The sequence below is a fragment of the Octopus bimaculoides genome, chromosome 6, assembly GCF_046866305.1.
Source record: "Octopus bimaculoides isolate indiv1 chromosome 6, ASM4686630v1, whole genome shotgun sequence".
Taxonomy (NCBI): Eukaryota; Metazoa; Mollusca; class Cephalopoda; order Octopoda; family Octopodidae; genus Octopus; species Octopus bimaculoides.
This window is the reverse complement of record NC_142933.1, coordinates 56,584,604-56,607,304: the sequence shown is the minus strand read 5'-3', so window position 1 is coordinate 56,607,304 and position 22,701 is coordinate 56,584,604. Positions and strand designations below refer to the sequence as shown.

The 22,701-nt window shown below is 35.7% G+C and overlaps 1 protein-coding gene across 7 annotated transcripts in view; it reads right to left on the bottom strand.

Moving 5' to 3' along the window:
- Window positions 1–22,701, bottom strand: part of LOC106879572 (uncharacterized) — a 650,101-nt gene that overhangs the window by 510,440 nt on the left and 116,960 nt on the right. For all 7 annotated transcript variants that reach the window (XR_016242266.1, XR_016242267.1, XR_016242268.1 and 4 more), the window contains exons 9-10: window positions 15,034–15,153; window positions 14,561–14,680 (exon numbers count right to left, since the gene is read on the bottom strand). Coding sequence is in view for 2 of the 7 variants with exons in the window: in XM_089353939.1 (XP_089210065.1) it covers window positions 14,561–14,680; window positions 15,034–15,153 (240 nt within the window). In the remaining 5 variants the exon portion in view is untranslated. The remainder of the gene's footprint in view (window positions 1–14,560; window positions 14,681–15,033; window positions 15,154–22,701) is intronic.

The window sequence follows — 22,701 nt, the reverse complement described above, 5'->3', positions numbered from 1 at the left end:
ATGATGAATGAAGCACCCAGGTTTTCAGAGGTGAATTATTCAGAACCTAAAGATTCCTCTCAACACATGGCTATGATGCTCCTCCACCACTCCTGCTCGTGATCAGAGATGCACATATTGTCAGCCACTAAGGGACATGCTAGGTCAAGTAACTGACAAGCAAATCTGTGGTATTGAGCAGAATATTTGCTGTAGCCCATCTTTTATACCAAGACAAAACATGTACATGATAACACTTTCAATCAGTTAAGATCAGAATCCTGAAAGCCATTGCTTGGTACTACATCACGGAATTTTTTTATTTTTGTTATCATCTTCTTTCAGTTTTGTTTCCATTTCTTGCCGAGTATCTTCCCAACACCTAAGGTAATGAAACTGACTGTATACATTGGTGGACCATTAAAATAAACACACTAGATTGTTCATTTACAAAGTCATGTGATAGAAAAAAGGGGAGAAGAAAGACAGAAGAAAAAAGGAAAAAATGAAAAAGAAAACAAAGAAAATAAGGAGGAAAAGGAAAGAAAATTCAATACCATCCATGCACTTCCTGCATGGGTGGTAAGCCAGGGATCATCCTCAAATAATTTTCAGTTTGCTCTTGGATCATTCCAACAGCTCCTACAATTGCTGATATTGTAACTGTCTTGAGATGTCACATTATTTCGATTTCAATCAGTAAACTGTGATATTTTCCTGAGCTTATCAAATTCTATTGCTGCGACACTATGATCACAAGGTATGCTCATGTCAACCAATAAACAGATTTTATTAATTTCAAAACCTGGTTTATTAGCTTTGATCAGGAGTCACCAAACTACGGCCCACGAGCTAGATTCAGCCTGCCGCTGCATTGTACCTTTTGGGTAAGCACCTGCAATGAGAGTTCATTTGCCTCTGGTATGGCATCAGTGTTTGGAACAACTTATGTCTGTGAGTAAGCATTTTCAAAAATGTAGTATGTGAAGCCAGCACATTGAATGAGGTTGACTGATAAACATTTGAAAGCAATTCTCTTGGTTGGATGCAGCAATTCCAAAGCAAACATTGATATCTTAAAAGCTAAACATCAGTTTCACAAATCTCACCAACCTTTTTTGCTGCTTAGTTTCTGAGATTCAGATATGTGTGCAGTGAGCGTGATATAACTTATTGCTAACGTCACCTTCTTTGATAACTTTTTGGTAAATAAATATGTTGGTTGTCTTTATTTTTGTGTATTCATTGTATTGTATTGAACAAAATGGTTATGCAGCCCATGCTCGGTATTCTATCAGTTATCTGGCCCACCAGGAAAAATATTTGGTGACTGACTCCTTGCTTTGATGGTCCTGTCTGTTTTTACTGGAAAGTCTCAAAGAATCGTTATGTTTACTCTCACAGTTACAGCTTCAGGATGGTGCTTGTACCATTTGTCAGCAATTTTGATTTTATAATGCCAACATATTGTCCAGCGTAGATATTGGCCAACTCTGTCATGTCTAGATTTATACTCTACTGGTGCTAAAACCTTACACCCAGAGATTAGGTGGTCCACTGTTTCAATCTCATCATTGCAGTATCATCACTTTGGGTCTACTCTATTTTTCATCACATTTTCTTGGTAGTTCTGGGTCAAAAAAGCTCTGATCTTGAGCAGCTAAGATAAAGCCTTTGCTCTCTGCCTTTAGCCCTGAGCACCATATCCACTGATGGGTGTGCTTCTGGTCTACATCAGCTTGTTTGCTACAGGTCACATATTTGCCATGCAGAGGTTTTTGCTCCCAATAATCAGCCAATTGTTCAAATGCTTTTTGCTTTGCCATTGATTTCACCTTCTTTGCACTTGCTGCACTTCCACTATGCTGTTCAATCTGAATATTATGCATAAATGCATTAGCAAATCTTTTACTCTTCTTCACAACAGAATGAAGCTTCTTACATCTCTTGTAGTTCTTAACGAGTTTTAGCATCCAATTGTTAAATGTCTCAAGATATTTGGCTAGTCCAGCTGTGATGGTTTTGTAAGAGATTTCAAATTGGATCAAGCCTCGACCTCCTTGGGCTCTGGGAAGGTAAAGACTATCTGCGTTTGCCTATGGGTGGTGCATCTTATTGCAAGTCAGCAGCTTATGGATTTTCCTGTCAATCTTCCTTACTTCACTCATTGAAACTGTAAATAACAACTGGAACTGCTAAGGAATTTATGGCTAACATCTTGTTACATACATTTAACTCCGATTTTGGGACTGCTCAAACTCTCCTGTAACTCTCCTGATTTTCTCTTTCATGCTTGCATGCTGAATGCCAGAGCCCTCATTTATTCTGAGGTATTTGTAAGTTTATTCCTGCTCAAGTTATTTTATAACTGTGTCAACATCTAATATTACTAAATGTAAGGTCTTTAATTTCCCTTCCTAGAAAGTGGCCTTGGCACATTTATCAAGACCAAATTCCATCCTGATGTCATCACTGAATTCTTTCACAGTACGCAGTAGACTTTCAAGCTCATTATCATCTTTGACTTAGAGTTTTAAGTCATCCATGTAAAATAGATGACTTATTTTCTTATCACCAATTTTATACCCATATTCTGTTCTGTTAAGTTCACTTGTAGTGGGTATTAGGGCTATGCAAAAAATTAGAAGTGAAAGTGAGTCATCATGGAGAATTTCATAATTGATATTAATATCGTTTGTATTCAGTACTTCATTAGAGTGGTATAATTGGAGATTCACATTCCACCCTGACATGTTGTGCTTCAGAAAGTTTGAAATTATGGGAGAAATTTTGAAGATATCCAGCAATTTCAAGATCCATGAATGCAGTATGCTGTCAAAGGCCTTTTTTTATAATCAATCTATGCAGAACTGAAATTTCTGCATTTGTTAAGACAGTTCTCAAGGATCATGTGATTGATTAGGAGTTGATCTTTGCTTCCATATGCGACCTGTTGGCACCCTTTTTGTTCAGTGGGGAAAATATCATTCTGTTCCATAAAGGTGTATGTTTTCTCCATGAGAATGGGTGTTAAAATTTCATGAGCGGCAGATAGACAGGTTCCTTGCAGATGAGTACCACCTTGTCGTTGGTTGTGGGGCTTGTGTGTCTCCATAACCATGAGAGCTATGCTGGCAAGAGATTTGTCTCCTGGTAGCCAGACAGGTTGAAGGGTAGAGACTAGATGAAGAGTACTCAACTGGCCCTCCAGGTTGGGAGTTTTAACATTGGGTTAACAGTCTAGTAAAAAAAAAAATACCTGTTACAGAAACCACAACAGCACTCCCAAACGACGTGGTCAGGGAAGATTCCTCTCCAGTAGAGCATATGATGCGAGCTGGTGAAAGCCTTCAGGAAGCCAGTGCACCGACAACTCTTCTGACAACTAAGACTGAAGCCAGGATAGGGACCTGGAACATCCGAACCTTATATGAGGCAGGAAAAAGTGCATAAGTGTGTGAAGAGATGCACAGTTACAATCTGAAGATCCTTATGGAAGACTTGAATGCAAAAGTGGGAACAGACAACAAAGACAGAATGGTTCATGGGCAGACATGGCATCGGAGAACAAACTGAAAACAAACTGAAAATGGCAAAGACGTCCAGTCAAAGACAAGAATGGAGACATTATCCCAGGTGAAGAACAGAAAGCACGATGGGCAGAACACTTTAAGGAAACACTAAACAGACCTAAACCATCAGTCCTGCCAAATATCCCACAACCGACCGAGCTCCTAGGCATCAACACCAACCCACCAACCAGCACTGAGATCACCAAAGCCATCAAGTCCCTTAAGTTGGGAAAGGAAGTAGGCCCTAATGTGATGCTACCTGAAGCATTGAAGGTAGACATTTAGACTTCAACTGAGATGCTGCATCCTCTCCTGAAGAAGATCTGGGAACAGGAGAGAGTGCCAGAAGACTGGATGAAAGAACACCTGGTAAAGCTGCCTAAGAGAGGGTTCCTGTCATCCTGCAGTAACTGGAAGGGAATCATCTTGCACAGACCACAACACGACAATATGGATTATCATTGAGTAGTTCTTGGAGTCTTTTTCGACTTTCAGAAGGCCTTTGACAGTGTCAACAGAGATGTCATCTGGAGACTGATGTACCATTAACGGTTTCCACAAAAATTCCTCATCATCATGCAACAGCTATATGAAGATGTCACCTGTCAAGCCATCCAGAGCAGGAAACTGGCAGAACCCTTCAATGTGCAAACCAGCGTCTGACAGAGTTGTTTGCTTTCACCAACGATTTTCTTGATGGTGGTTGACTGGATCAGGAAACAAGCCACAGCAGGCAAGAAGACAGGCATCCAGTGGACCTTCGATAAACAGTTGGAAGACCTATGCTATGCAGATGACATCACTTTTCTCTCTCACAAGCAGCAATGTGTTGCAGAAGAAGTAGAGTGGACTGGCCACCAGATCAACATTAAGAAGACAGAGGCCATGGGAGTGAGCAACAGACAGCAAGACCCAGTGCGACTACACTAGGAGGATATCAAGGATGTTGACAGGTTTGTTTAACTGGGCAGTGTAGTCAGTAAAGATGGCAGGACAGATAAGGATACTAAATGCTGAATAAACAAATCCTGACATGCCTTCAACACCGTGTGATTAATCTGGAGATCAACAGCCCTCTCACTCCACCATAAGATCTGGATCTTCAACACAAATGTTAAGTCAGTTTTACTTTATGGCTCAGAAACATGACAAGTGACCAAGACTAACTACCACAAGCTCCAGATATTCACAAACAGAGCTCTCAGAAACATCCTTAACATCAGGTGGTCAGAGGATGTCCCCAATGAACAACTGTGGGACAGGACAAGACAGGCCCCAATCAAGACAGATATCAAGAAATAAAAATGGGGATGGTAAGGCCACACACTACAAAAGCCTGCACCAAATGTCACCCAGCAGGCCCTTGACTGGAACCCACAGGAGGAGTGAAAAGTGGGCCGACCAAAACAAGTCTTGGTGCAGGAGTTTTGACATAGAGGTGAGGGCAGCCAGAATGACGTAGGCTGAGCTGAAGAGGATCACCCAGAACCGTGTCTATTGGAAAAATGTTGTTGCAGTCCTATGTTCCCCCAAGGAATCAAGAAGCCTTAGAAAAAAAGAAGATAGACAGGTTATGGGCCAATAGTTTTGGGAAAATTTGGTTTCATTATTCTTTGGAAGTAGGGAAGTAATACTTTCTAACCAATCAGGAATTTTGTTAGGATCTCTCATAATCTCATTGAATAGCTGAACTAACTTTTCGTGTGTGCGCAGAAGTGATGTGAGCCAGAAATTTGGCACTCTATCTTTACCAGGGGATTTCTGCTTTGAGCCTTCATAAGTATTATCCTTAGGTCGGCTATTATGATGTCTTCCCTTGCTTGATCTAATAAATTTTGGTAGGATCCTTCTGTGCATCTAGTCCAGTCTGCATTTCCATTGTATGTCTTTTTACCAGGCAAAAGGCTTGGCAGCATTTCATCTGTCAGTATGTTCTGAGTTTAAATTTTGTCAAGGCTGACTTTGTCTTTCATCCTTTTCAGGGTTGATGAAATAAGAACTAATTGACCACTGGTCAAAACGACGACGACAGTTCAATTCGAACAAGAGCTCAAACGTAACAACAGATAAGTCAACAACAAAAATACATTAACCAAATAAACACAATAAGCAACAGCAGCCGAATCTACCCGACCTTGATTAATTGTAGATTCGTTATTTTTTCCTTTTTTTACCTTTGTAGTTTGCGAGTATTACTGTTTTAAGGAGTTGTATTTTAGTAGAGAAATAATAGTTTTGGCTGCTATTTCTTATTTTCGGTGTGTGGTGAAGCAATACTTGCTGAACCCTAAATTTTAAATTGTGTTTATATATTTACCGATAATGGTTTTTAACACACCGAACTACTTGGTAAAATTACTAATTATCAATTAATTATTAATTTTTACCCTATGTCTGTATGAGTTTATATATATATATATATTTATATATATATATATATATATATATATATATATATATATATATATATATATATTATATATATATATATAGGTTCAAAAAAAGACAAAAAAACAATAACAAAAAACAACAACATGAGGACGTGATACGGATAATGTTATTAGACGCTCGGGAAAGGAAAGAGAGAGAGTATGACGTTTCGGGCGGAGCCCTTCATCGGAAACAAGGAAAGTTCAAAGAATGGAAAAACGGAGGAAGAAAAACTCGGCACCGATGCCCACGAGGTTACATTACATATATATACACACATAATTTTTCTCGTCTGGCCGTAAAGCCTTTTCTGTTTGTTTTCCTGTCTTGTTTTTTGTCCGCCACTACATTCCTCCATGGCTAGATTTAATTTGCGTATACAGATTTAATCTGCGATCCATGGGACGAGCCGTTTTAACGTTGCGTCCTGCCCGAAGCTCGTCGAAACGCCGGTGTTAAAACGTGGGTAGCTGATGAAGTAGAATGTTCTCTATGTGGCTCGTGTGTTCTCGTCTACGTTTGTTTGCAATGTCCTGTACCCAGATATGCACCTATACATACAGGTGGATGTCGGTATGCACATACCTGTACGTATATATGCATATACTCATTTACTTTTGTTTTTATATATATATATATATATATATATATACATACTAGCAGAGATACCTGGCATTGCCCGTGTTACATGCAATTGAAGAATGAGACTTTTCTGTTATATTTTCTGTAAGGAACTGGAATACATATGATTCAAATTTCATCGAAATTGCACATGAGGGTTCTTTCCCTCATTACACACCCTAAAGAATTCTAATCATGAGACATGTATCCCATACTATTGATCTTTATGCACATATTCCAAAATTTCAGTCTTCTGGAACCTGTAAAAAGGATTTTGCTCCTGAAAAATGGAGCTCATGGAGCTCTAAAATGTGGGAATGAAGGCCCTATTGGGGGTGGGTATGTTAATGTCAACCAGAGAAGATGAATTGTTGGGAATGTTTTTAACTTGGATCTTATAGTATGCATGTATATGTGAGAGTATAGTTTCACTTTAATAGTTTCAGTATGAAATTGAAAGTATTAAAGTGAAAGTATTTGAAATTACAGTAGCGACGTTATTGTTTCACTTTTGACATGTACTACTGTAATAGTGGAATAGTTTCAGTGTTAAAGTGAAAGTATCTGACATTACAGTAGAGTGATGTTATTGTTTCACTTTTGACACGTAATAGTGAAACAGTGGAGGAGATATGATATTGCTGTGGGCTCGAATCATGCAAGAAGTTAAAAATGTTTTGGGTTTAAGACACTACTAAGTAAGGCATGTGTTAATTTGGAATGAAATTGGTTGTGTAGTTCTCGAGTTTTAGGGATTCACACACACACATTCTCATCTTTATATAACTGATATTTATGTGCATATTGGAAAATTCTAGTGTTATGGACCCTGTAAAAAGGATTTTGCTCCTGAAAAATGGAGCTTATGGAGCTGAAAAATGTGGGAGTTAAGGCCCCTATTGGGGGTGGGGGTGTTAATGTCAATCAGAGAAGTTGAATTGTTGGGAATCTTTTTAACTTGTATCTAATATGTATTGTTTGAATTTCTTTGAAATAAGAAATATATGTATGTTCACTGGGTTTGTAAAAGAGAGCAAAGCTACAGGAAACCAAAAGATGAATGATCATGATAATCAGTCAGCTACCCTAGCCTAGTCGTTACTACTCCCCAATGTAGGATTCCTCACCATACAGGTGACAGGCACAGCTGTAAGATGCATTCCGGATCTATAGCAATTGGAAGGGCATGACCCAATTGAAATAATGTGTGACGATTGGAGTAAAGGGAAATGAAAGTGTCACCTCTGGAGTTTGAAAATGAACACTATAACGATAGGTAACTGGGCAGAAAAAGTTTACAATTAATAAGTGTCTTAGAACAACTAGTCACTCATCTCGGAAGGCCTTGAAATAAATGTTACCAACTGGGGACTATGTGTGACCCAGTGATAATAAAAAGACTCAAAGGAGGTCTGCAACCAAATAATTTTACTCAACACTTTGCAAGTGAATCAGTGGAGGCAAAGAGGCATCTCATTTACTTGACAATTTATTGCAGAAATCACAATGTAAGTATATCTGAAAGGATAGTCTTACACTGTTGTACCATTGAATTACAAATAATGCTCATCTGTTATGTTCGGGTGACCCTACAGCTTCCAATAGTATAACTGTATTCGTCTTTGCTTAGAATAAAATGACTAAATTATGGGTGTGAAGTGCCCATGAAGGGGTCTTTATAACTTCTAAGAAAAAATTTTAGAAATATTACTTTATTTGTGTGTAATATGTGTGGTTAAAATTTCCTCAACATCAAAAAATATATAAATTTTCATGGGAGTTATGGCCGTTATGCATAGAATATAATTTCCAAATTTCATAAAAATCCATTCAGTACTTTTGACATAGTTTTGGATAGAAAAACAAATGACTAATGTGTGTGTTTGTGTGCATGTGTATGTGTATGGGTGTATATATGTATAGATATCTGTATGCATGTATATATGTATACATATCACATGTACATCTATATATATATACATCTACACATATGTATACATATACATGTATGCATATAGATCTATATCTATATATATGTATCTATATATATACGTGTACATATACATCTATATTTATACATGTATACATATACATCTCTCTCTCTCTATATATATATATATATACATGTATATGGATACATTTGTGCAGATATATATATGCATGTATGTGTGTATATATGTATGTATGCCTGTATATATGTGAGAGTATAGTTTCACTGTAGTAGATTCAGTATGAAAATGAAACCATTAAAGTGAAAGTATCTGTCATTACATTATCGAAATGATTGTTTCAGTTTGATAGTGAAATAGTGGAATAGTTTCATTTTTAAAGTGAAAGTATTTGACATTAGTATTTTTGTTTCACTTTTGACACATAATACTTAAATAGTGGAGGAGATATGGTGTTGCTGTGGGCTCGAACTATGCAAGAAGTTAAAAATTTTGTTGAGTAAAACACAACTGGGACCCTAGGTGTAAAATTTGAATGAAATTGGTTGTGTAGTTCTCGAGTCTTAGGGATTCACACAGACACATAGACAGTCACACATTCTCATTTTTATATATATAGAGATAGAGATATGCATGTATGGATATATATATATATATATATATCCATACATACATATGCATATATATATATGCACATATATATATATATATATATATATATATATATATATATATATATATATATATATATAAATGTCTGGTAGCTCTTGAGCACTACTGGTAACATGTAACCCAGTACAACCTGTCGCATGGTTGGGTCGTTGGCAACTAAACTAGCAACTGACCAAGCTTACTTGGTGAAGAGGGTGATTGTTGGTCATCCTGCAGGACAAAAAATAAGACCTGTCAAAAGCGGAAGAACTCATGTGTAGTCAATAGCCATCCAACATCATGTGTACATCGATGAGCTAGCAGAATCGTTAGCATGCTGGGCGAAATGCTTTGTGGTATTTCATCTGCCATTACATTCTGAGTTCAAATTCCGCTGAGGTCGACTTTGCCTTTCATCCTTTCAGGGTCGGTTAAATGAGTACCAGTTATGCACTGGGGTCGATGTAATCATTTTATCCCTTTGTCTGTCCTTGTTTGTCCCCTCTATGTTTAGCCCCCTGTGGGTGATAAAGAAATAATTGTGTACATTGGTGTGTGAGTGTGTATATTTGTATATGTATATATAATTTTATTTTTATATATCATTTTAGATTTTTTTAATATCTTTTCATATACTTATATATCTTTTATGTATTTATATATATTTATACCTTTTTATTTCATTTTATTTTATTCATAGTTTTAATCGTGAATTTATTTATCTATCTATTTATTTATTTTTTATAAATAAAAAGTAGTTTTAAATTGTAGAAATTGTAAATTTTATATATGTATATGAATTTTTTAAAATGTGTACAAGTTTTTTTTGTGTGTGTGTGTGTGTGTGGTGGGGACAGATGAGGCTCATTATCCATGGTGAAGGCAACTCTTCTAGGAGATGGACACTCTGACATAGAACCAGGTCATAGTAATGACAGTCCCTTAACTGGCTGCACTGTCAAAGCCATGACTGTTGATGAGATCAGACTGAGCTCCTGTTTTGAAATGAAGCTGTGGTTAGGACAACCAGTATAGGAGAATAAAACTTTGAATTCAAATTGATTTACCACTGCTGGCTTGCAGTATCCTTTTGAGGAAAAGCCTAGGAGAAGGTACTCCAGTATAAAACCTGCAATCAATTTAGTACAAGTCATCTTGCTTTGCTTGTCACTGGAATCTACTATTTTGACCTAGAGAGTGGCAAAAGTGTTGTACAAGTGTTTGTTACCAAAATCCCATGAAATGCAGATACTCCCAACAAAACACCATCATCGTACAATCATCACTTTTCAAAAGTCCTTTGGTGATAGAGGCGTGGCAACATATGTAGACTTGACCGGTTGGAAGCATACAATTACAAATCTGCACATAAGGTGGTAGGGTTCTTATCTTAACATTGCTAACATGTTTTCATGGACAGGAACTGTTTTCGGTGGAGAATCCTGTGTCTGAGCAGCTCTTTTAAGGAGAACACTGCTCACCTGGATATACTGGGAAGGTGCTAGAAAAAGTGCACTAAAAATTGCCTGTCCTCAATCTGCTGGTTAGTTTTGTGTGGCTAAAGGTGGTTCAATTTAGCAAGAATGAACAAAAAATTGATATAAATAATAATAACAAGTATGCAAGGAATAAAGTTTCTCTTAACCTGGCCTGTTGGAATGTGAGAACTCTTTTAGATCAAGCAGGTAGGCCTGAACGAAGAACATCTCTAGTAACTAAGAAGCTAAGCCATCTTAATATTGATATTGCAGCTCTTTCTGAAACAAGATGTTCAGATGAAGATCATCTTGCTGAAAGAATGGCAGGTTTCACATTATTCTGGGTTGGGAAGACAAAGGGAGAGAAAAAGGAAGGTGGTGTTGGGTTTGCAATTAGAAGTGATTTGCTAAAAGACCTAGAACAACTACAAAGCATAAATATATGCATAATGAAACTCCGGATCCCTCTTTCGTGGGGACGTTTTGTAACTGTTTTCTCTATTTATGCTCCTACACTTTCAGCTAGTGAGGAAAATATCCATGCATTCTATGAGGAGCTTAGAAGAAGTATTCTGTCAGTCCCTTGGAATGAGAAGTTAGTTGTGGTGTGTGTGTGTGTGTGTGTGTGTGTGTGTGTGTGTGTGTGTGTGTGTGTGTGTGTGTGCTTCTGTCTATCTGTGTGTGTGTGTGTGTGTGTGTGTGCGTCTGTCTGTCTGTCTGTGTGTGTGTGTGTGTCTGTGTGAATCCCTAAAACTTGAGAATTACACAACCAATTTCATTCAAATTTTATACATGCCTTACTTAGGGTTCATGTAGTGTCAAAGGGCAAAACATTTTTTAACTTCTTGCCTAGTGTGAGCCCAGAGCAATATCCTATCTCCTCCACTATTTCAGTATTATGTGTCAAAAGTGAAACAATAACATCTCTCTATTGTAATGTCAGATATTTTCACTTTAATAGTTTCACTTTAATACTGAAACAATTAAAGCGAAACTATTATCTCACATATATACAGGTATACATACATATATACATACATATATATAATATATATATATTATGTATATATATATATATATATATATATATATATATATATATATATGCATGTATACATCTGCACAAATGTATATATATATATATATATATATATATATATATATATATATATATATATATATATATATATATATATATATATATGTATGTATATATATATATATATATATATATATATATATATATATATATATATATATATATATATATATATATATATATATATATATAGATGTATATATATACACATCTATATATATAGATGTATATTTATACATGTATATATATTGATGTATGTGTATACACCGTATATGCATAACTGTATATGTATAGATGTATATGTATAAATGTATAGATATAGATATAGATGTATATGTATATGTGTAGATGTACATATATAGATGTACATGTAATATGTACACATATATATATATACATATATATACATGCATACATATATACGCCCATACACACACACACACACATATACATAGGTGCAGGTGTGGCTGTGTGGTAAGAAACTTGGTTCTAAAACTCATGGTCCTGGGTTCAGTACCACTGTGTGATGACTTGGCATGTGTCTTCTGGTATAGCCTCAGACCAACCAAAGCCTTGTGAGTGGATTTTGTAGACAGAAACTGAAAGAAATCAATCGTATATATATATATATATATATATATATATATATATATATATATATATATATATATATATATATATATGTATGTATATATGTAAGTGTATGTGTGTCTTTGTCTCTGTGTTTCTCCGTCATCACTGCTTCACAACTGCTGTTCGTTTACTTACATCCCCATAACTTACTGGTTTGACAAGAAGAAACTGATAGAATAAGTACCAGGCTTATCAAAATAAAAAAAAAAAGCTCTAGGCAGTGTCTCATATTTTTGTTTGCCCACTCAGTTCTATCTATCAATCTATCTTTTTCTCTGTGTGTGTATATATATATATATATATATATATATATATATATATATATATATATATATATATAATACACACACACACACACACACACACACATACATACATGTATGTATAAGTGCATATTCATATATGTTACATAAAAGTCAATGTCTTTATGTGTGTTTGTGTGTTACTTATACATTCGAAAAACTACTGCACTGATCCTAATGAAATTTGGAACACAAAATCCAAGCCTAGTGAGAATGGTAATGCTGTCTGTTTGATACAATTTCATGGTTCAAAATTACTGAATGGATCCTTATGATATTTGGAACTTAGATTCAATGCATAGGGGCGAGTATAATGCAGTATGTTTGGTTTGAATTTGAGATGGCTTTTAAGCAGAACCCCCATGAAAATTCATAAATTTTCGATGTTGATGAAATTTCAACCATGGGTAAGTGACACACATCAAGAAGAAGAAGTATTCTCAAAGTTTCCACTTCTCATAAGGATTCTAACACCCCCTAAAGTGGGGGGGGGGGGGCTTAACTCCCAAATTTTAGTCATTTTTTATGATCCAAAACTAAGTCAAAAGTACTGAATGGATCTTTATGAAATTTAGAAATTATATTCTATACATAAGGGCCATAACCTCCATGAAAATTAAAATATTTTTGCTGTTGATGAAATTTTAACCACAGATATTAGACACAAATGAAGTAATATTTCTAAAATTTCATCTTCTTAGAAGTTAGAAAGACCCCATCATGGGGACTTAACACCCACAATTTAGTCATTTTATCTAAGCAAAGACGAATACAGTTGTACTCTTGGAAGCTATAGGGTCACCCGAGCATAAAAGATGAGCAATATTTGTAATTCAATGGTACAATAGTGTAAGAGTTTTCTTTGAGATATACTTAGATTGTGATTTCTGCAATGTGGTGCATAAATTGTCAAGTAAATGACGGGCATCTTTGCCTCCACTGATTCACTTGCAAAGTGTTCAGTAAAGTTATTTGGTTGCAGGCCTCCTTTGAATCTTTTTATTATCACTGGGTCACACATAGTCCCCCGATGGTAACATTGATTTCAAGGCCTTCCCAGATGAGTGACTGGTTATTGAAAGACATTTATAGATTGTAAATTTATTTTGTCCCATTACCCATCGGTATAGTGGTCATTTGCAAACTTCAGAGGTGACACTTTCATTTCCCCTTAACCCTCACGTCACACAGTTGTTAATGTTTCAGTTGGGTCATGCCCTTCCAATTGCTATAGATCCGTAATGCCTCTTACAGCTGTGTCTGTCACCTGTATAGTGAGGAATCCTACATTGAGGAGTAGTAACGACTAGGCTAGGGTAGCTGACTGCTTATTGTGATCATTCGTCGTTTGGTTTCCTGTAGCTTTGCTCTCTTTTACAAACCCAGTGAACATACATATATTTCCTATTTCAAAGAAATTCAAACAATACATATAAGACCCAAGTTAAAAAGATTCCCAACAATTCAACTTCTATGGATGATATCAAGACACCCATCCCCAATAGGGGCCTTAACTCCCACATTTTAGAGCTCCATGAGCTCCATTTTTCAGGAGCAAAATCCTTTTAACAGGTTTCATAAGACTGGAATTTTGGAATCTGCACATAAAGATCAGTAGTATGGGATACATGTGTCATGATTAGAATTTTTTTACGGTGTGTAAAGAGGGAAAGAACCCTCATGTGCAATTTTGATGAATTTCGAATCATAGGTATTCCAGTTCATTAGAGAAAATATAACAGAAAAGTCTCATTATTCAATTGCATGTAACAAGGGCAACGCCGGGTATCTCTGCTAGTAATGACATGAATTAAGAATCATTCCAAAATTAGTGCTACATACTCACCAGAGCACTGTTTGTTGTTCACAAGCTGGTATCCTGATTTACAGGAACATTTGTAGCTTCCAACTGAATTGTGACAATTATGATGGCAGCCACCATTTCCTTTAGTACATTCATTTATATCTGAAAAATTATCATTGAAGAAATTCATGAAAATCCTATCATACAAGCAGGGCTGTGTGTTTCCAAACTTTCAGGAAAAATATATCTAAGTATAGAAAAATGTTTCTTTGTTTGGAAACAAGTGAAAGGAAGGATATCTAGCCATAGAAAATCTGCTTCAACGAATTCTGTCTGACACATGGAAACATGAAAAAGTGAATATTAAATGACGACGGTGATGATATGGACACCCCACACTTACACACATGCTCCCCACACTCATACACTCAAACACACAATCATCCAAACTATTTTCATAAATATGATGACATCTGTCAACTAAGATGATTCCAAAATTAAAGGTACATACTCACCGGAGCACTGTTTGTTGTTCACAAGCTGGTATCCTAATTTACAAGAACATTTGTAGCTTCCAACTGAATTGAGACAGTTATGATGGCAGCCACCATTTTCTTTAGCACATTCATTTATATCTGAAAAATTACCATAGGAGAGAAAATTCATGCATATATATATATATATAAAGATATATATATATATATATATATATATATATATATATATATATATATATATATATATGATAATAATAATAATAATAATAATAATAATAATAATAATAATAATAATAGGGAATAAATTATTATTCCAGCCTTACAGGTAAAATTCAGTATAATAATATTAGACCGAATTTCGTAATATATAATATATGTATATAACTAATTTAGCGATGAACCACCATTCCACAACTCAGTCAATGAAGAACCTGTCCAAAACCATGCTGTGAGACATATACCATACAAAATACTAATCTAAAATTTTAATAATATATAATATTGAACAGTAAGATTATTACAGTCATATAATATATAAGAGCTAAAATTTTTAAAATCACAGTGAATACCATACAAAGAAACATTCATCATAAAAATATTAATCCAAAAATCAAATAAAGTATAAATTGAACAATAAAAATTAATACAATAATATAATGTATAAAAGTAAGTACTTGTACATCGACTACACGCGTTTAATGGCTGAGTTAGGACTATATAAAATCATATAAGAAAACCATATCCAAGTTCATTAGAAAGGAAAAATGATTTCACTACCAAAGCAATCATTCCTCAGGTCAAATTCCTAAAAAGATCCTAAAACCTAAAAGTTTAACTTACCTCATAATATGATAAGGAATAAAAATAAGGAATAAAAAATATATATAAAGAAACAAAACCTGTAATGTAATCCCTAAGTTAAAGACATTAATATTACTATTAAAAGTTACGAGCTAAAAGTATTCAAATAGAGTATTATTGTGAACAAGATTAATTCACTATGGAAAAGGAAAATAAATATAAATGTGTATTAATGTATAAAGTTAATAAAGGATGTATGTCGATATTGTTTAGAATAAATTTAAAAAACATGACTTATCTGCCGGCGAATTACTGTAAATTAAACCGAAATAAGTGTACTTTAGCATTTATACTGAAAAGTCACGTGATAAATATGGCGTCCATTACCCAGAGATAAATACGTATTATATTTACTATAATAATAACGAAATTATCAAAAAAGGTCTACCTAAAGTATATTGTTTATTGAAGATTTAAATACTTAAAACCTTTAGATCTACAAAAAATAATAACTACAACCCATACGAAATTTATGTATTACGTGAATAATGCTATAAAACATTGCAAAAGAATGCACATATTATCGTTGAATTCTTTATTAGTAAAAAGGTAGTTATTTATTCTAATTTTATATAATTATGTAATATTTAAAGTGTATTCTAAAGCTAATTATATGTATTTAACATTACTAATCATAACTATAAACGGGTAACTTTTCATGAGTTTCATAATAAATACATTATCTAAACTTATTATATATATAATTTAATTTATGTCTACGTTTAATATTACGTTCATCTTGGGAGTTAATCAATTTTTTAATAGCTAATAATATCTCTTTAAATTCATTTGTACATAATAAGCAGAATTTACTCCCTATTCTATACGATTTAGCCTTACAAACTATTTCCCATTTTAAATCGTATTTTATTCTTTTCGATTTAAGTTCCCAAATGTATTTACTAAGGCCCGTAGAATTCATTAAATTTCAGTTCTCAAAAGAATTCATATGTTGGGCCACTCATGATTTAATTTCATTGGAAGTCGATCCTATGTAAGTAATATTTATGTTATCATTGTTACTATTACTATTATCATTCAAAATCTCTATACATTTATATACTATGTCCTCAACATTACATTTATTATTAAATTTACATTTAGTCTTATCTCTACAATTACAATCAATTGTATTCTGGTCTCCATTGGAGTTATTACTTAATTTATTATTGTAAAACTTATTTAATTTAAATTTATTAAAGGATGAAATGATATTGCCAACATTATTAGTGGTAGAATAACCAACTCCAAATTTATTGCTAGAAAATATGTCCTTATATTTATTGTTGTCTTTAATAAATGTCTGAATTATATTTAAAATCTTTTTAATAATGTTAGTTTTAACCTGTATCCCATAGGGAATTATTAGCCATATTTTCTTATTATTATTATTACTACAAGGTTTATTGTTCATATTACTACCTACATCGGGCTTCCGATGATTCTTAATGTTTTGTTTATTGCTATATATTATATGATTGTAATAATCTTACTGTTCAATATTATATATTATTAAAATTTTAGATTAGTATTTTGTATGGTATGTCTCACACCATGGTTTTGGACGGATTCTTCATTGACTGAGTTGTGGTAAATTAGTTTTATATATATATATATATATATATATATATATATATATATATATATATATATATATATATATTATTTGTTCCACCATTGTGATTGTTTGGAACTTTGCTTCGGATGTTCTGAGTACAATCAGATGATTATTCACAAAGGGATCACCTGGAAATATTAAGTTACAGAGAGAGGCAGAGAGCTGGCATGATAAGCAAAATACTTTTTATTCTTTTATTCTTTTACTTGTTTCAGTTATTTGACTGTGGCCATGCTGGAGCACCACTTTAGTTGAACAAATCGACCCCAGGCCTTATTCTTTGTAAGCCCGGCACTTATTCTATCTGTCTCTTTTGCCAAACCACTAAGTTAGAGGGATGTAAACACATCAACATCAGTTGTCAAGCGATATCGGGGGGGGGGGCACACACACAAATATATATGTATATATACACACACACACACACACACACACACACACACACACATATATACACATATAAGGTGGGCTTCTTTTAGTTTTCATCTACCAAATCCAATCACAAGGCTTTTGTTGGCCTGAGGCTGTAGTAGAAGAACTTGCCCAAAGTGCCATGAGTGGGACTGAACTAAGAACTATGTGGTTGGGAAATCCATCTTTACAGTATGAGTTCAAATTCTGCTGAGGTTCACTTTGCCTTACATTCTTTCAGGGTCATTAAAATAAGTACCAGTTGGACACTGGGTCAATGCAATTGGCTTATCCCCTCCCACAAAATTGCTGGCCTTCTGCCAAAATATGAAATGAATATTGTTACAGAGAAAGGTGGTGAGCTGGTGGAATCATTAGCATGCCATGCAAAATGTTTAGTGGCATTTCATCCATCTTTATGTTCTGAGTTCAAATTCCACCAAGCTTGACTTTGCCTTTCATCCCTTCGAGGTCAATAAAATAAGGACCAGTTGAGCACTAGGGTCAATTTAATCAACTTACCCCTACCTCTAAAATTACTGGCCTTGTACCAAAATTTGAAACCAATAATGTTACAAAGAGCTAAAGACTTTATCTCTCTATAGCATGATGCAAAATAGTGTTTCTGATGATCTAGAGTGGTTAAGCATCCAATTGCACTTGGAACATTTGAAGCATCCAATGTAGAGTTCAACGCAAACTCGATGGTGAAACATACATAGAGACAGATGATGTAAACTTATGTTTATCGTAATTTCTCCTATATATTCACTCTGTATATGAAAGCTAATAATGCTAGTAAGTATAGTAGTAGCTAAACCACTGTATTAGAAGCAGACTGGATGATGATAATTGATATGGTGCTCTAAGCTCAATAGTAGCATTCACACATCAATTTGTATATACACAATAAACCATGTATGTGTGTGTGTGTGTATTTACATGTAATTGTCCATATATTTCATGAGTCAGAAAGAATGGTCATAGTATTATATAATATCATTTATACTATATCATTGTATACTCTATGCGAAGTCATATCAGGGATTACATTACAGGTTTTGTTTCTTTATATATATTTTTTATTCCTTATCATATTATGAGGTAAGTTAAACTTTTAGGTTTTAGGATCTTTTTAGGAATTTGACCTGAGGAATGACTGCTTTGGGAGTGAAATCATTTTTCCTTTCTAATGAACTTGGATATGGTTTTCTTATATGATTTTATAATCAGATAATTGCTGAACTTGCTTCTCCTTTCTTGGCATTAATCCCATTTGGTCATATATTGGCTGTCATGAAACAGTATTATGTAAATAATTATTGGATATATGTATGGGAGAGCTTAGGTGAAATGAGCTAATTTGAGAATAAAGCAAGTGAATGAAATGATGTGGCCTCAGAATAGCAAAAGCACAAGTTCTGCTGGGATAGACATGAGTCAAGGTCGACAGACAAGTAACTGACGTGTCTAGTTGCCAAGTGGTATTAAAGAGAACAGAAAAAGCCATTTGAAAGGTTTCCACAATGATGAGAAGGCAATTTAGTTAAACAATTTGACCCAAGATGGAAAGAAAGGTGCAGTCAAGAATTGGAAGCACTTTGTGATCAGCAGTATATAACAACATCGAATAGTTTGGGTGATAGCAACAAAAATCAAACATTCACTGTATCCAAATGCAATGATAGCCGATGCGGTACATGCCGATCAATTCATACCGGCCCATATATGAACACAAAAACAAGGAAAATATTCACCAATGCGAACATGAACTGCAAAAGTAGAAATCTAATCTACTGCATCAAATGCCCTAATTGTGAAGAACTGTACGTTGGCCAGACAGGTAATGCACTATCGGAACGCTCACATGTGCATCGACAACAGATTAAAAACCTAGAAGTCCGCCAAATACCACTGAGTAACCATCTGGCAACATGTGGTCGTGAAACTTTTTTGATATTTCCGTTCCATAAACTTTACAACCTGAATGAAATTGAGAGAAAACGCAAAGAAAAGGACTTTATTAAGAAACTAGCAGAAGTGCCCGGCGTTGCTCGGGGCTTAATTGTTTTAAAGTACTGTTGATGATTCTACTCAATTATGATTATTGAGGGAAAGATTGCTATAAGTTGAAAACCAACCAATCAATTTGCAACTGGACAGAAAGCCTTGCCTAGAGCATTGCAGCACTCTGAGAAGTGGGTAACAATAGAATGTGAGGTGGCCCTGAAAAAGCTGTTTTATTGTTCTCACAATTGTAACAATGTCTTAGCAATGCAGATTACTTAAGACACGCACGTACTGTATCAGCTCTATTCCCCTTGGGAATAACTGGCAGTGTTTGCCTGAAGTCCCCTGAAAGAAGAAGTGTTATGCCTCCCATGGGAACTGCAGAGTCTTTGATGTCTCTCAGAGATCTATATAGCGCCTCAAGAGCACCTCTGTGGGCCATTGTACTTTCATCTCAAACGATAAGCTTGCATCGTCTGAACACTTCTGCCTGATCTGAGCTGTTACTGATGTTGCAAATTGGTGTGTCCGTCTTCGCTAAGTCAAGCGGAAGGTTGAAAGCGGAGTGAGCTGTCCTGCCGCCTGGCAACAAAGTAGCCGCAATTCTAGATGATGCCACAGCTAAGGCAATGCCTTGTGCTCGCCTAATCTCAGCCAATATTAATTTTGTGACAAAAGTTTTGCCAGTTCCTGCAGGAGCGTCGAGGAAGAAAATCCCCCCAGCTTTGTCCCGGACAGAATTAATAACGGAGTTGTAAGCGAACTTCTGTTCTGGAAGGAGCTTTGGCTCATTGTTCGCTATGTACTGGGCAAGTTCGTCAACATTATAACATGTCTCACGCAGCAAATCGGAAGATAGTGTGTTTGGGCGTTCCCGGTTTGTTGAAGGTAGTCCATACACTGGCAACGCACTCCCGCCCATATTGAGAACAGTATCTTCGATTTCAAGCAGCGCTCTGTTGTAAATGAGGTCACTGTACTCGATGTCGATTGATGGATTTAGCAAGTGAACCTGATGCAGGAAATCTTCAGACATGTAATTTTTGTAGGTCAGCCATAAAGAGGCGTGATCACCCAAGTCGCACCATAGGAGTAGAATAGCGAAAAGCGATCTTAGTCTTTTAGGGGATTTTAACAAAACGCCCTCCGCCATAGTGGCGGCCCATTGTGAATCGTCCTCCAAAAGTCCGCGCCTGAAGCAGGCTTCGCGGAAAGTGTCACATAATTCACTGTCAACAGTTCTTATGTCTTGAAAGCTTTGTGGGCCGACAACGTCATGAAGGAGAAGGTGAAGGTGAAAACACTCATGCTGGTGGGGAGGCACAGTGTACCTGACTTCCTACGCACCCAAGTGTTCTTTGACCACGCATAGTAGAACGGAACCTGAAGGTATAAAAGTGTTTTGGCAAATGTGTCAATTTGGCAAAGCCTAAAAGGACCAGTCAAAGTTGTTTTTTTTCGATTGGCCGCCAATTGAGCAGCAGTCTGTTCAGTAAAATAAGTCCGCTGGCCGTTTTCCAAATGAACCGCGAGTTGTATGATGACGGGGTTCCTTTGGTGAAGCGGAAACCCGAATATCCGCCAAAAAGCTTCACCACTGCTGATATATCGACCTGCCAAGTACTGCGACACCTCGTCCATGCTATTGTCCTTTTGAAGGCCGAACATGGCAGCGTCCGAACCCTTGTTAACATAACTACTGAATGACAGAACTCCACATTTATATGAGCGTTGAAAATTGTCATCAGTAATGGACAGTATGGGACCACCCATCTATTATCAACTTGATGACCCCGTAAGGTTATAGTGAATCCCCCATTCTCAGGCCGCCTTCGTCTGTACAGTGGATATCCATCAACAGTGGGGTTTGGGATTTCTGTTTTGATGATTTCATCTATAAGTGTAGGGTCTATTTTGGTGACAAACCAAACCAAAATGTGTGAGTGTGGCAACCCTCTCTTCTGCCACTCAACAGTATACATGTGACATTTAACAGGGCCAAACACCTGCCCTTTTTTGATGAAATCAATTAGCCTAGTCAGCTTCTGCTTGAAAATCCTGGCAATAAGATCATGCCGATGGCAGTACTGCTGGTGTGGGAGAAGTTCCCGTGTTACCTCAACCCACTTGGGATTACATGTAAACGTGATGAATAAATCAGGGCGTCCATAGTGCCGAACGAAAGTCATAGCGTCTTGTGTTCGCTCGTGCATGTATCGTGCCCCTCCCCCTGTATATGTTGAGGGGAGAATGCACATTTTGCCGATGTTTCTTGGGTCAGCGTCATTATTGATGCCATCATGCAAATGGATGTAGGAATCTGATCGCAGCTTCTTCTAAGTGACAGGTATTTGCATGTATCTGTGTATTTGTATGTAAGTGTATAGGTGGCATTTCATGTGCGGAATAAAAGGTGAAAGTTGTTTTAGAAAGAGGAAATGACATTGTGTTACAGGGGAAAATATTTATTTGACTCTCTTTTTCTTTCGTTTCTCTGTTAGGGTTTAGTTCCCGCCAATTAGAATGAGGCCATTGGTAAGCATAGGTACATATATGTGTGTATTTACGTATGATTGGCAGTGTGTCTGTTTATTTGACTCTCACTCCCCTTCGTTTCTTTGTCTTTTTTCTTGGATCGCTGGTAAACGTTCATAAGAGAAAGTAGCAATTGAAACGATGTGTAAGAGGAATAGAAATAGTTAATTTTAGAGGGGCAAAGTAATTCTGTATGTAGTTTTAGTATCTGTCATCACAGTATCGAAATGTGATTGTTTCAGTTTTGATAG